Genomic DNA, 12,132 nt, shown 5'->3' on the forward strand with positions numbered 1-12,132 from the left:
TGAATTTCACAAAAGATAGATTTATAAAACAATAATGAATACAAGAGAGTTCGTTATCGATTCCCACCTCTTTCGATGACAAGCCTCACCTAACTCGAGATGTTCAATCCACTGGATCATCTTTGAATCGATCGTTGTTAATAAAGAGTAATTGTTAATCAAAAAAGCACTCTAAATATTAGCCAAAAGGCTCATACAAGGCTCATATTATAATCTCATACAAATTTCTAGTTATAGACTAAGTGAACTTTCTAATTGTTTTAAACTCATTTATGGTTCTACACCGTTCATTATCTATCTTTAGCACCTTTGAGGTTTATTACTTCAGTTGGGTTGATTCTATAGTCCATTAGATATGTCTTATTATTATCTACAACATTGTAAAAGGAACCAAAGGTCAATTCATTCCACAAGTGGTCCAAAAGATCAAAAAAGGAAAACTAGGCCTAAGCCCGAGTCCACTAAACAAGACTAATAACTTAAGGCCCGTTCCATCAGGTCAACTAACATCACTAACCGTCGAACTGAAGGTCAAAGGGTTAACTAACAGTCGATGTCAAGTCAAAGTCCAGGGTCAATGGTCAAGTCAACGGTCTACTGGTCTGGTCTGGTCCACTGAGTTAATCCGATCTAACCCAGGTTAATCTGGTCAACTCGACTCAGTCAGATCGACTGAATCAAACAAATGATTAAGTCGTCAGCTAACCTGATTGGGATAACTAACAGACCACAGTTCAAGGTGTAGAAGTTCATTACCATTGATATAACTTCCAAAAGACCAAATCTAGCAGAACTCTTAGTTCTAACATTCACTAGATGTAACTGAAATCTTAATTACATATCTATTTCATTGCAGAGTATCATCATTTATATCTTCGTCTTATCCTACTTGAACCCCTAGTTGGCAATTCGGCGCATTATTCGCGAATGATTAGCAAACTTTTACGAACCAGTCGTTCCCGAATAATACGGCAGGTAGATTCGTCGGGGCAAGTCGAGTTGATTCGTCGGGGCAAGTCGAGTTGACTCAGCTGGATCATCATTGATTCATCCGATTTAATATTTTTTCTAAAAGTTTTTCAAAAACGTAGGTGGTGGGAGTCGAAACCATGATCTGCAACATGATTGTAAAGGGTCCAACCACTGGGCCAGGCGCTCATTGGTGATAGATAACTCGATATATACTATATATTCGTAATTTGGTTCATTTCAGGTTACAAAACCATTATATAATGGATCTAAAAGGTGGTTTATATTATTTTATATACGCCGAATTTGATATCCCGAATCCATATCTCTAAAACAAATTATACACGTGCACTTTTGACCGAATTCGACTTTTACAAATTCGAATCCGAATAATACACGTATGTTTGCCGTTCCGTACGTATTCCGAATCCCGAATTGCTAACTAAGCTTGAACCAATCCACATAATTCTCAACTATAAGGCTATTCTTATTACTAAAGTTCACTTGCACCTCCAGATCCTCACAATTGCAGCTAAGCTATGAAATTCCTCAACCCAGTTCAATCTTTTTTTTAGCTTACCCATCCATCACTTGTGTCCTTCATATTCACAGACAACACCCATGTAACTATTCTTAACCTTTTCAATACCGTCAGGGAAAATAACCTCATCTTCATTACAATCCATAACAAACCATACGGTTCATCCACATCTCCATTACTACTTCCACATCCAACTCCATTTCTGCAATACCAACTACAATTCACCAATTATAATCATCTTCATCTCTTGGAATTTAACCTAGAACCCTAACATCGCAATTTCATCACCATCTCCTAAATTCTGTAACTCATTAGACCAACACCACCTGCAGTCCTAAACTACAAATGCAACAATTCTCTGAATTCAACCTACAATCATCAACCCCATTGAAACAACAGCAGACCCATCTTCATATCATGTAACCTTAATTCGATTCACTTCTGAATCACCTCAATATAATTAATCTTCTTCGTCTACAGATTCCAACTCAAACCACCTAATTCGCATGAACCCTAATTTCTAATTGATTTAGGGAAGAACAGGGGAAAAACCTAATTCTCTATGAAACTAAAATTAAATCCTTTACATCAAACAAATTTCAATTAGACACAAACCCATCACTAATCTATCATCACAAAGTAATTTCATAAATAAACATCAATCAATTAGAAACCCTAAATTACCTGGTTCTGTGATTCTTCATAAGAACATCTTTCCAGCATCAATACAACCTCAACCCATTTCATTTCTCATCTATCATCAACTCAAAATAATCATCAATTCTTCACAAACCCAAACTCAAAACCAGGAACCTTGGTTTTATCTTCTTTGATTCAACCCTAACTGCTCTACTTCAAAACCAACGATCCTACTATATTTTACATCATATATTAGCATCCACATATGATTTCATCAATCAATTCTTACTCAAACTTTCACAAAAATTCGAGATGATGAAGAATAGAAGAGAAGAAGAAGAGGAAAGAAGAAAGAGAAATGAAGAAATGAAAGTTTATTCTCTCAACAAGGTAGATAAGGCCGACCAGAAATACGAAAGGCACCCGAAAAACAGATAAAGGCAGCCAGGCGGTTTGAAGCAAAAAGACAATTTTAGCCTTTACTCAAATTAACTGATATCTTCTTATTCGAGATGTCCACTACCATAACTTTTTGATACCTATTCAATGGTACTAGTTTCGTATCTAGATGGTTGTTATATTAATTTCTATTAATTAAAGTTCATCTCTAATTAATCGAGTCATTAACGGCTTAGTCGTCTCTTGACTGGTCTAATAGCGTTAACGAGCTTGAGGGTCCTTACAAAAAACTATATGATAGAGGAGAAGGCGTGTCTTTAATCTTGAGGGTCCTTACAAAAATTGAGACAATTTTTTTAGGATTTTCCTATTTGTTTTCTCGTCAAACAAATGGTATATATATAATATTTGGACTTGGTATCTCGTCTCAAATATATTTTATAAAGAGACGATCTATTTCGGCAAATCAGAATAAGGATGATATTGATTGCGATGACATCAATAAGGACACATTACTTCCTTTTTATGGAAGCCTCCTACATCAATAATGAAAATGACAAAGAAACAAAATATCAACTAACAAGATAGTTTGAAACCATTGTAAATATGTTAATTTCTTCAACGAGTTGTAAACTATCCGTAAAATTTTTTATTTTCGTTTCTGAAATATGTAAATTTTGTGAAGGTTGTTTTCTTCGTTTTCACATATAATTGATCAACTGCAAAACTTAGTATAAATGAAATTCTAAGGTGATAGCTTTTCCATTAAAAAAAAAGATGTTTATGATTCTATCAAAAGTATGCAGCTCGGGTTATAAATTTTGAAAAATATACTTTCAAAAAAAATCAAAAAGACAAATATGTGACTACTAATGAATGCATAGAGATTGTATTATGCATTTGTTAAATTGATTGACTTTCGCAAACCCAATTAATAATAGTAAGATTTATTAATTAATAAAGAAATCTTAATATCCAACAAAGTTCAAAAAATGCATGCATAAAACTCATATATTTTGTACCTGTTTTTGCTTTTGTTTTAAATGCGAAAATCTAGTAAAATCTTTACTTTAATATTATCTCATATAAATTTATCTTCTCCTCCACCCATGTCAAACATTTTTTGTATGTATTAGTATTGTTGGTTTCCTCGAAGAATCCTCAAACTTATCATGTCTAAATTTATCGTATCAGTCAGTCAGCCTCTCGTTCTAGCGATACTCATTTTCATAATTTTAACTCCAAAAGAATTAGTTGATGGAAGGACGATTTCTAATGTCGTGACCCAAGCAATAATCAAAACTATTAAGGTGAATCCTTGTCTATATTTGTTTATAAATAATCTCATGCTTCCAACGTATATTAACATATTTATGGTGTAGGTTAATAAAGATGAGATTATCGATTGTTACGATATCTACAAGCAACCTTCTCTTAACCATCCTTCTCTTCGTAATCATACAATACAGGTTTAATATATGTAAATAATTTCTCCTTATATTATATATATAGCAATATGCTTTTATTTAGAAGATAATGACTTTGTTGTGATTGATATATGTGAAACAGATAAGGCCAAGTATGTACCCAAAGAATATAAAGTCAGGTAATTTCGGGACGCTTCAACTAGCACAAACTTGGCATAAATATGGAATATGTCCACATGAAACTATTCCTATACGAAGGGATATGAGAAAACATTATCGTTCAATACCTTTGCATAAACATCTCCGTCCAAAATACTCTCTTACTAAGACACCTAATACGTTTCAACCAAATGTAAATACTGCTGGCCATGAGGTATATTTTTACGCCATTATATTTTTTTTATGAAAAGTTTTTGGAATTTTTGTTGCTAGTATATAGTGGTTAACTTTTAAAATTTTGTGTTTATATGTACTTAAATACTCCTATAGTACGCGGTAATTAAGGTACGCGGCAATTTTCTAGGAGCAAACGCAAAAATAAATCTTTGGAATCCGGTTGTAGAAAAACAGTATGAGATGAGTTTATCTCAAATCTGGGTTTCAGCCGGTGACAATGATGATCTCAATACTATTGAAGTTGGATGGCAAGTAAGTTATCAATCTAAAGTTATGTTTTTAAAATTCAAACTTGAACTTATTATGATTTTTCTTTTTAATTAGGTATACCAACCCAGATACGGTGATTACCAGACCAGGTTCTTCGTAATTTGGACTGTAAGTGTGGTATCACTCTTTGAATTACCATTTCTTTTTTCACTTTCGATATTATATCATTATCAAAATATATTTACTTACTACATTAGGAGGAATATTTTTTATGATTTATTGCCGCTTTCTTGGGCAGAAAAATAAGAATTTATTGTACCGAAATATATAGCCTTAAAAGCCATCCTTTTTAGTATCATTTGTTTTTTGATTAACTTTTTTCTAGACCGATGACTACAAACACGGTTGCACCAACATCGAATGTCCTGGTTTTGTGCACACATCTTCAGATATCGCCCTTGGTTGCAATTTTACGGAAATGTCAATTTTGAATGGCGACCAAAAAGACGCCGCCTTTGGTGTACACAAAGTAAGAAAGTAAAATTACTCGCATCGTTTTGCCAACTTTATTCAAAATATTAACATTTAGTAATTTTATAGGACCAAAATAGTGGAAATTGGTGGGTAAGTGTACAGGGTATTCCCGTGGGATATTATCCAAGTTCTCTATTCACCCAATTATCAAAAAAGGCAGTAGATATAGAATTTGGTGGAGAAATTTATGGTGAGAGATTTGAAGGACGACATACTTCGACTCAAATGGGTAGCGGTCATTTTCCTTCCGAAGGAGGTTTTGGAATATCCGGTTTTTTCAATCACGTTCAAGTGATTAATGAAAACAACGAAGCCGAAGACCCCGAAAATGTTGAGACATACGTATCAAGTCCTAATTGTTATGATTTGAAAATTGACAAAAAACGCATAAATGGCTATGGCTTCTACTATGGAGGTCCGGGTTATAATGATAATTGTCAAGAGTAAAAACATGATGCACTCCGTATGCCCAAGAAGTTACTAGATGTGTTCGGGAATCGGGATAGTGGCAGAGTCCTTTTATTAGGATTATTTTAACAATGCCCAGTATGAACCAAATGGCGTATGTTGAGAGAGTATTATACTATTATTCATCTATATTAACAATTAATCAATGAACTGTTAAGTTTGAAGTATGTATTAGCAGAATTACTGATTTCTCTTATATATCCACCTATTCTACTTGACCAGTACATATGATTATGATTAATCGATAATGTTTACGTGCTAATAGCGAGTTAGAGTTTCAAAATTTGTTATTGGGCTGACCGATCGAAAGGTGCGAAGGGAGGAAGTCCCTTTTATGGCCACTTTTTTTTGTAAATTGTAGAGTAACACAAATTTCCAGTTTGATAAAAAGATTGAATTTGAGGAGTATTCTTGATTCCTAAAATACCCCTCCCTTTTAGTCCAATTACTATAACTCTATTTTTTCAAGGGTATAACATGTCTAAAAATATAAACAATATAACATGTCTAAAAATCTTTACCTTGGAATTTTACACATTGTATCTCATTGGAAAGATTTTAAAGAGATTTACGCAATGAGTATAAACAATTATATCAAATTTAAAGTTTTCATGAAAATTTTGAATTTTAAAAATTGAAATTTTCGAAAATTGAATGCAAAGCCATTATGCAAACCACCAAAAACGATGCATACCACATTATACATCCATATTTTGGTTTATGCATCAACTAATTTTCCGTTGCAATTAATAAAACGATATAATTCCATTTCAGGAAAAGTGATACTTTCACTTTAGGCAAAACTTTTGAAATTAAATGTATAGTGTTAGAACATAAATCGGTTGAACCTACCAAGCGTTGATATGTCAAGGTTGGTTGTCATATTTTAGTATCAAAACTCATCTAGAGTCGCTTGATTATTTACTAGAGCCAACATCGTTTAGGTTAGACCAGAAAGTCTAGGAATGTTGAGACTTAGCAAGTATTATTCTGAAGATCCGAAGAATACGAAGAAGTATATATTTATCACTTTTCCTTGAGGTTAGTTATATTGACTTGATATTGTTTCCATTCCTAACGTATCTTTCAAGTAGTGCATATTGAAAACATAACATGTGAATTATATATTTATCTCTAATATTAGACCTTTTCATATTTATTGTTATAATCAAAGTGTCAGGAATTATATTACGAAGTATATATAACGCTTATCTTTTGAACTTCGTAAATACGACATCGGCATAATCTACGTAACTTGTTGCATGATCGTGTATATGGGATATAGGTGTGATTTCATCCTAGGAAACAATTATTTTAACATTAGTTTAAAGAGAGTACATATACGAACTTGCTTCGTAATCGAAAGGAGATCAATAGGTGTATTGGTTTGGTTATTCATTGAAGATCATTTGATGACCAATACAATGTATTATGGTAGCACTGGTCTTTAACTTATATTGAGTATCTTGGTATAACCGATCACAGCCTATGTGACTTGGTGTGAACGATCACAACTAATACTTGTGACTTGGTGTGAACGATACAAAGTGCTTTCATTTCTGAGAAAGAGACCAGTTTCATTCTAGGAGCAGAAGGCACCGAAGGATAATTTCTCTCAATAGGAAACACAACCTCTAAGTAGATCATTTGCTGATGCTTCCACAGATGGCGGTTTATTCAAATCAATGTCCAGAAAAGGTACAGGAAAGCTAACTTCTGCTGGCTACACTTGTCAAGTCCTGAGACCATACAGACTTCAATTCCTCTCCACGGATGAATGGTGTTAACATGTTTAACAACATGGAGGAAGCATTACACAGCTACAAAAGAATAACTTTATTAGTAACTTAACCAAAAACGTAATTCTGAATATACCATGGTGTAAGAACATGAAATAACTAGGGGAAATAGAAGTAGAGTGCCGGAAATTCAGCTTCATATTCATAATCATCATACATATGACTAGAACATGATTACAAAATTTCCCTGATGCTGAAACCATTCTTAACCCTACTATCAGCATATTCTATATGTTAAAATCACCATATAGGTAAATCTGTTCAGACTATAGCTTCAAAACAACACAATTAATACTTTGCTATCTCTGAATTGGGCATCAGCAACAAGCGAAGCATAACAACATGATACACAGCACTACACATGTTTAAGAAAAGGAAATAAAACATCATTGAATCTAAATAGGTTGACTGACTTAGCTTGTTTCGATTTCCTCGTGCTTAGAGTTGGAGAAAACCAGACTTTCATTGCAAAAGGCTAGAAGATGGCTTAGTCATCAGCCATGTGTCATCCAACCTGTCCATCCTTAGCTGGGTGATAGCTCACTAGGTGAATCATAGGACAGGTAAGTTGCGTAACTGTAGTTCATATTATAACTAACCTAGATTAAACTAACCAAAGATTATCTTAAGCCAACCCTGATTTGTTGCTAGACCAACATAAAGTCTAACAAACAACACTATTCTTTCTAAGAAAGTGACCTATATGTAAGGCATGGAGATAAGATTACTAGCAAGTCTAGCATATGTGAAGCTCTGACATAGAAACAACCAGAACTCTGCATCAGCTAAATGAATGTTTGTACTGTTAGTGAAGAAAAATCTAGCTAGTAACAAGAAAGGCGCTGAAATGCTCTAGTATATTCACTCTCTTTACAGGTGCTTGGGTTCACAACATGAAGAATTACCACAATAGATGCCTTCTCCATCACAGAATCTGGATTCCTGGTCTAGATGCTCTGTTTCTAAGGGTAACATCCCTTAACATCTTCTAATACACCCCCTAAACTAACTTTTGCATGGAACTTCATACAATAATCATGGCTCATCACTAAGACATTGTTCCCACTCTTTTGGGCTCACTAGCAACCACGTAATGTGAATCTTTGTTCCATGGACTCTGTTACTGAAAACAAAGACTTCAATCAACCCGAGTTCCGAGTTCACACTTGGTAACTAATGCCCCTCACTAACACAAAAATACTGACAAAACTTAAAGAGTTGTTTTTCAAGCTGCAACCTCCTTCCAACAAAATGAGTCAGCTAAAAGATATAACTCGAGATAATCTTTTAAGAAATTGTAAGCTTGTATCATCTGGCATACACGATGTATAGAAATGACAAATTAGAGGACAAATAAAACGTATTTACAGGACAACTTACATGTTTAGCAATGTGTAGTCTAAGCTCATCTGATCTAAGGGGTACTCTACTTACTTATTATAAATAATAAGTAGCCTAGAGATCAATTGCTTGCATCAAGCTGTGTTCTAAATCTCGGGTGAAGAACACTATTCTATCCAAGGATGTAACCTATATGTAAGACTTCGGATAGCTGATTTACCTAAACCTATAATGCGTAGAGATATAAACAAGCATAAAGCGAATCTCTGACGTGCATGCAACCAGACTCTACATCAGCTGAATGGAATTTTGTACTGTTATTGAAGCAAAGTACATGCAAAGAAAGCAAGTATGCTGCAATCCATAATAAGTGCCAAATCTGAAATTCTTTAGAACTTAGAAGACTCACCCAGTATTACATTTAGCAAGACATCCGGTTTCTGACAGCACATAATTCCACTACAAAGATTTATAAATAAGATTTGAAGGTGATTACCTCTAAAGTTGGACTGCTGAATTTCTTAGTCCTACTACATAACTGCTATAAATCAGGTAAAAATACTATAAATTATCGTCGATCATGCTGATAAGTGTAATACAGTAGGTATTGCATGTTTGATAAATTTGAGTTTTCCTTTACACAAGGCATATGGTTAATGATTGATTATTCTATGTACACCAGAAGAGCTCCACGTTTGACATTGAAGCCAATAATAGTATGCTTTGACTTAATTAGGACATGCTTAAACCAAATAACAAAACTATAAACCAACTCATGCTAAGCTGAGCAGCGTAAATGCAAATAAGCATACTTTCAGAAAGAATAATACCTCTATGGAGACACAGTTTTCAATCACTTTATCCACTTGCCTTTTTCCTTCGACTCCGTCCTGCAAGCATTTATGCAAGTTGTCCTCAACTTCACCGTTCATAAGTTCCGCCAAGAGATTCGAAACATGAACTGCACTTCTTAATTCTTTAATCTCTGCTTGCTCTATACAAAGCAACCGAATTTTCAGTATTAAGAACGTTAAACTACGAAAGATTACTTGATAAAAAAAAGGACAGGAAAGAACAATTTGAAATCTAAAACTAACCAGTATGTTTTCTGATTCTGATAGAGTTAATCTTATGATTGCATATGAGTAGTAGCGGGGAAGATTATGATATTCCTCCTTCTCCCAGTTTTTCTGCTGTCGATTTTGAGTTTCTCTTTCTTCCTTGGTCTTGAAGATGATAGTGGCACACACTCATGTACTTAATTCTAGTGATATGATAACTACAATGACCATGTAATGACTTTGAACCTTCATGCTATGAAATCTACAGATCGTAGATGTCCAAACGAAGTTTACAGTGATATATCACAAAAGCAATTTGGTGTAGATTGTTTTCCCACTTACTACCATATTTCCTTACATTTAACAGAAAAAAATCCTAAAAACTAAGATATCTAAAGACTACACACCCTCCAATATGAATAATCTTCAACAACGAAATAAATAAATTGAAATGAAGCAGTTCACTTTACATACTAATACAAATTTAACAGTGACATTAACACGTTGATAAGTCTTTTACATTAACGCACAAATGCAATAGTATACATTGCAAAAACGAACAACCACACCTATGTGCAACACACTTGTACTACATTAGTGTTCTTTACAAAAAGAGCTGATTTAATCTTATGTTCTTAACTAACAAGTTATGTCAATTTTAACTCCAATGTTTCCACACAAACACAGCCAAACTATCCAACCCACTTGTACATTAAGGTTCTTTACATTTCATGCCATGTTCTTAACTAACAAGTTCTATTGATTCTAATACCAATTTTCCCATACACAAAAAAGACAGCCAAAATACCTAGAGTCGAAACACAAAAATACCCAATTAAGAACGTACCTACGGAATTTCATAACCTCCACTCCTCCACCAACGAGGCCGAGGCATCTCCAGACCACCCTTAATTGCAAAACCCATTATATCTTCCTCCTCATCTTCTAATTCTTTTTGCTTTTTTCCACATTCATCCTTCTTATGACCACCACTTGAACACTCCCCAATCAACCTAATTCTTTTCTCACCACCTTCAACTCCACAGTGTTCCCCCAAATTATGCTTTCCTTTACCAATTTTCTCCCTATCTTCTTCTTCACCAATAGAATCATCATCATAATTACACTGTGACAACCCTAGATTTTTCTGATTAAGTGATTCTAGGGTTGTTTTTTCTGCTTCTCCTACTAAATCCTCATCACCATCACCACTGCTGCTGCTAATGGAATCATCTTCTAGTGAACAAATCCTAATTCCGGTTCTATGATCATCAAGTGGAAGTGATGGTTGTTCAAATTCTTCATCGATTTGACCATCTTGATGGATATTATCTGAAAATGCAAAACCCTTTTGGTCTAACAAATCTTCTTGAGATGATGAAATTATGCAATTTTCAAGTATTGAAAGATATGGTGGTGGTGGTGCTGGTGGTGGTGGTGGTTCTTCCATTTTTTCTGATTGAGGGATTCGCTTTTTCTGAGCTTTATTTTCTGATTCAAAAGAAAAAGAGAACAGGTGAATAGAGGTAATAGGAGTTTCGGAATTTATTATTTAACCTTCTGCCGTTTTTTTAATGTAAATTTTCCGGCTACGATAGCCGATTTTGAGTTTTACAAACCGGTTTTCACTTTTATTGTGTTTGGATGCTATTGGAAAGTTACTTTTTTGACTTGATCGAGTTGAAAAGCCAGAAGTTAGTTTTAAAATACAATTTCAGAACGATTTCTAAAAAATATCTAAAAGTAAACATTTACATTTTTTGTGAAAAAAATTACGTCTGATTGATTAATTTTTGCAGTTGAAGTTTTTGATATTTAACTAGCCGATTGGTATAGGTTCTTCAGTATTTCCTCCTCAAGTAAATTCGTGCAAATGAAGTTATTTTTAAAAGATGTATATTTGAGAATAGCTTGGCTAATCTTTAACATCAAGTTATTGCATTCGATCGACTAATTTCTCATCCTTTCTAGGTGAAATTGATTATGTAAAAGAAGTTCAGGCACGACTAATTCGAACATCTTTTTGGACATGTTATATCTTTTATTGAGAAACCTTGATTTTGTGCCTTTTTCGTTCTATCATAGTTACATTATGAAATTTCCATTTGGTAACCTCACCGTCTCACTAATATGGTTCCTGAATAACTCGATTGATTATATCCCACACAAATAATATAGGTCTTCACCAGAAGTTGAAGAGTGAAATCATTTTACGTGGTTACATAATAAAGAAGAAGAGTCGGATTAAAACAAATTAGATGAATCTCTCTCATCTGAGTCCGATTTTATGCATACTCTTTAACGAGTATGCACGTAGCCTATTAATTGCCACGATTATAATTTAATAT

General features: G+C 33.9%; 2 protein-coding genes across 3 annotated transcripts; one reads left to right on the forward strand and one right to left on the reverse strand.

Moving 5' to 3' along the window:
* The first annotated feature begins 3,694 nt into the window (after nucleotides 1–3,694).
* LOC113361762 lies at nucleotides 3,695–5,750 on the forward strand. The gene is made up of 7 exons (XM_026604898.1): nucleotides 3,695–3,858; nucleotides 3,931–4,017; nucleotides 4,118–4,348; nucleotides 4,465–4,623; nucleotides 4,696–4,749; nucleotides 4,967–5,110; nucleotides 5,182–5,750. The coding sequence occupies exons 1-7, from the start codon at nucleotides 3,721–3,723 to the stop codon at nucleotides 5,560–5,562; spliced, it is 1,194 nt and encodes a 397-aa protein (XP_026460683.1). The 5' UTR covers nucleotides 3,695–3,720; the 3' UTR covers nucleotides 5,563–5,750.
* A 1,201-nt stretch (nucleotides 5,751–6,951) lies between these two features.
* Nucleotides 6,952–11,286, reverse strand: LOC113357797. Of its 2 annotated transcripts, XR_003363928.1 has the most exons (4): nucleotides 10,632–11,286; nucleotides 9,821–10,002; nucleotides 9,554–9,717; nucleotides 6,952–7,403 (listed from the first exon to the last, which is right to left on the reverse strand). XR_003363928.1 is itself a non-coding variant. In XM_026601255.1 (3 exons), exon 1 carries the CDS (start codon nucleotides 11,232–11,234, stop codon nucleotides 10,632–10,634), a length of 603 nt encoding a protein of 200 aa, XP_026457040.1. In that variant the 5' UTR covers nucleotides 11,235–11,286; the 3' UTR covers nucleotides 6,952–7,403; nucleotides 9,554–9,717. The 2 variants fall into 2 exon arrangements, 1 of the variants encoding a protein (XP_026457040.1); XM_026601255.1 differs by lacking the exon at nucleotides 9,821–10,002.
* Between the last annotated feature and the right edge of the window lie 846 nt (nucleotides 11,287–12,132).

The sequence above is a fragment of the Papaver somniferum genome, chromosome 3 (assembly GCF_003573695.1).
Source record: "Papaver somniferum cultivar HN1 chromosome 3, ASM357369v1, whole genome shotgun sequence".
NCBI classification, from domain to species: Eukaryota; Viridiplantae; Streptophyta; class Magnoliopsida; order Ranunculales; family Papaveraceae; genus Papaver; species Papaver somniferum.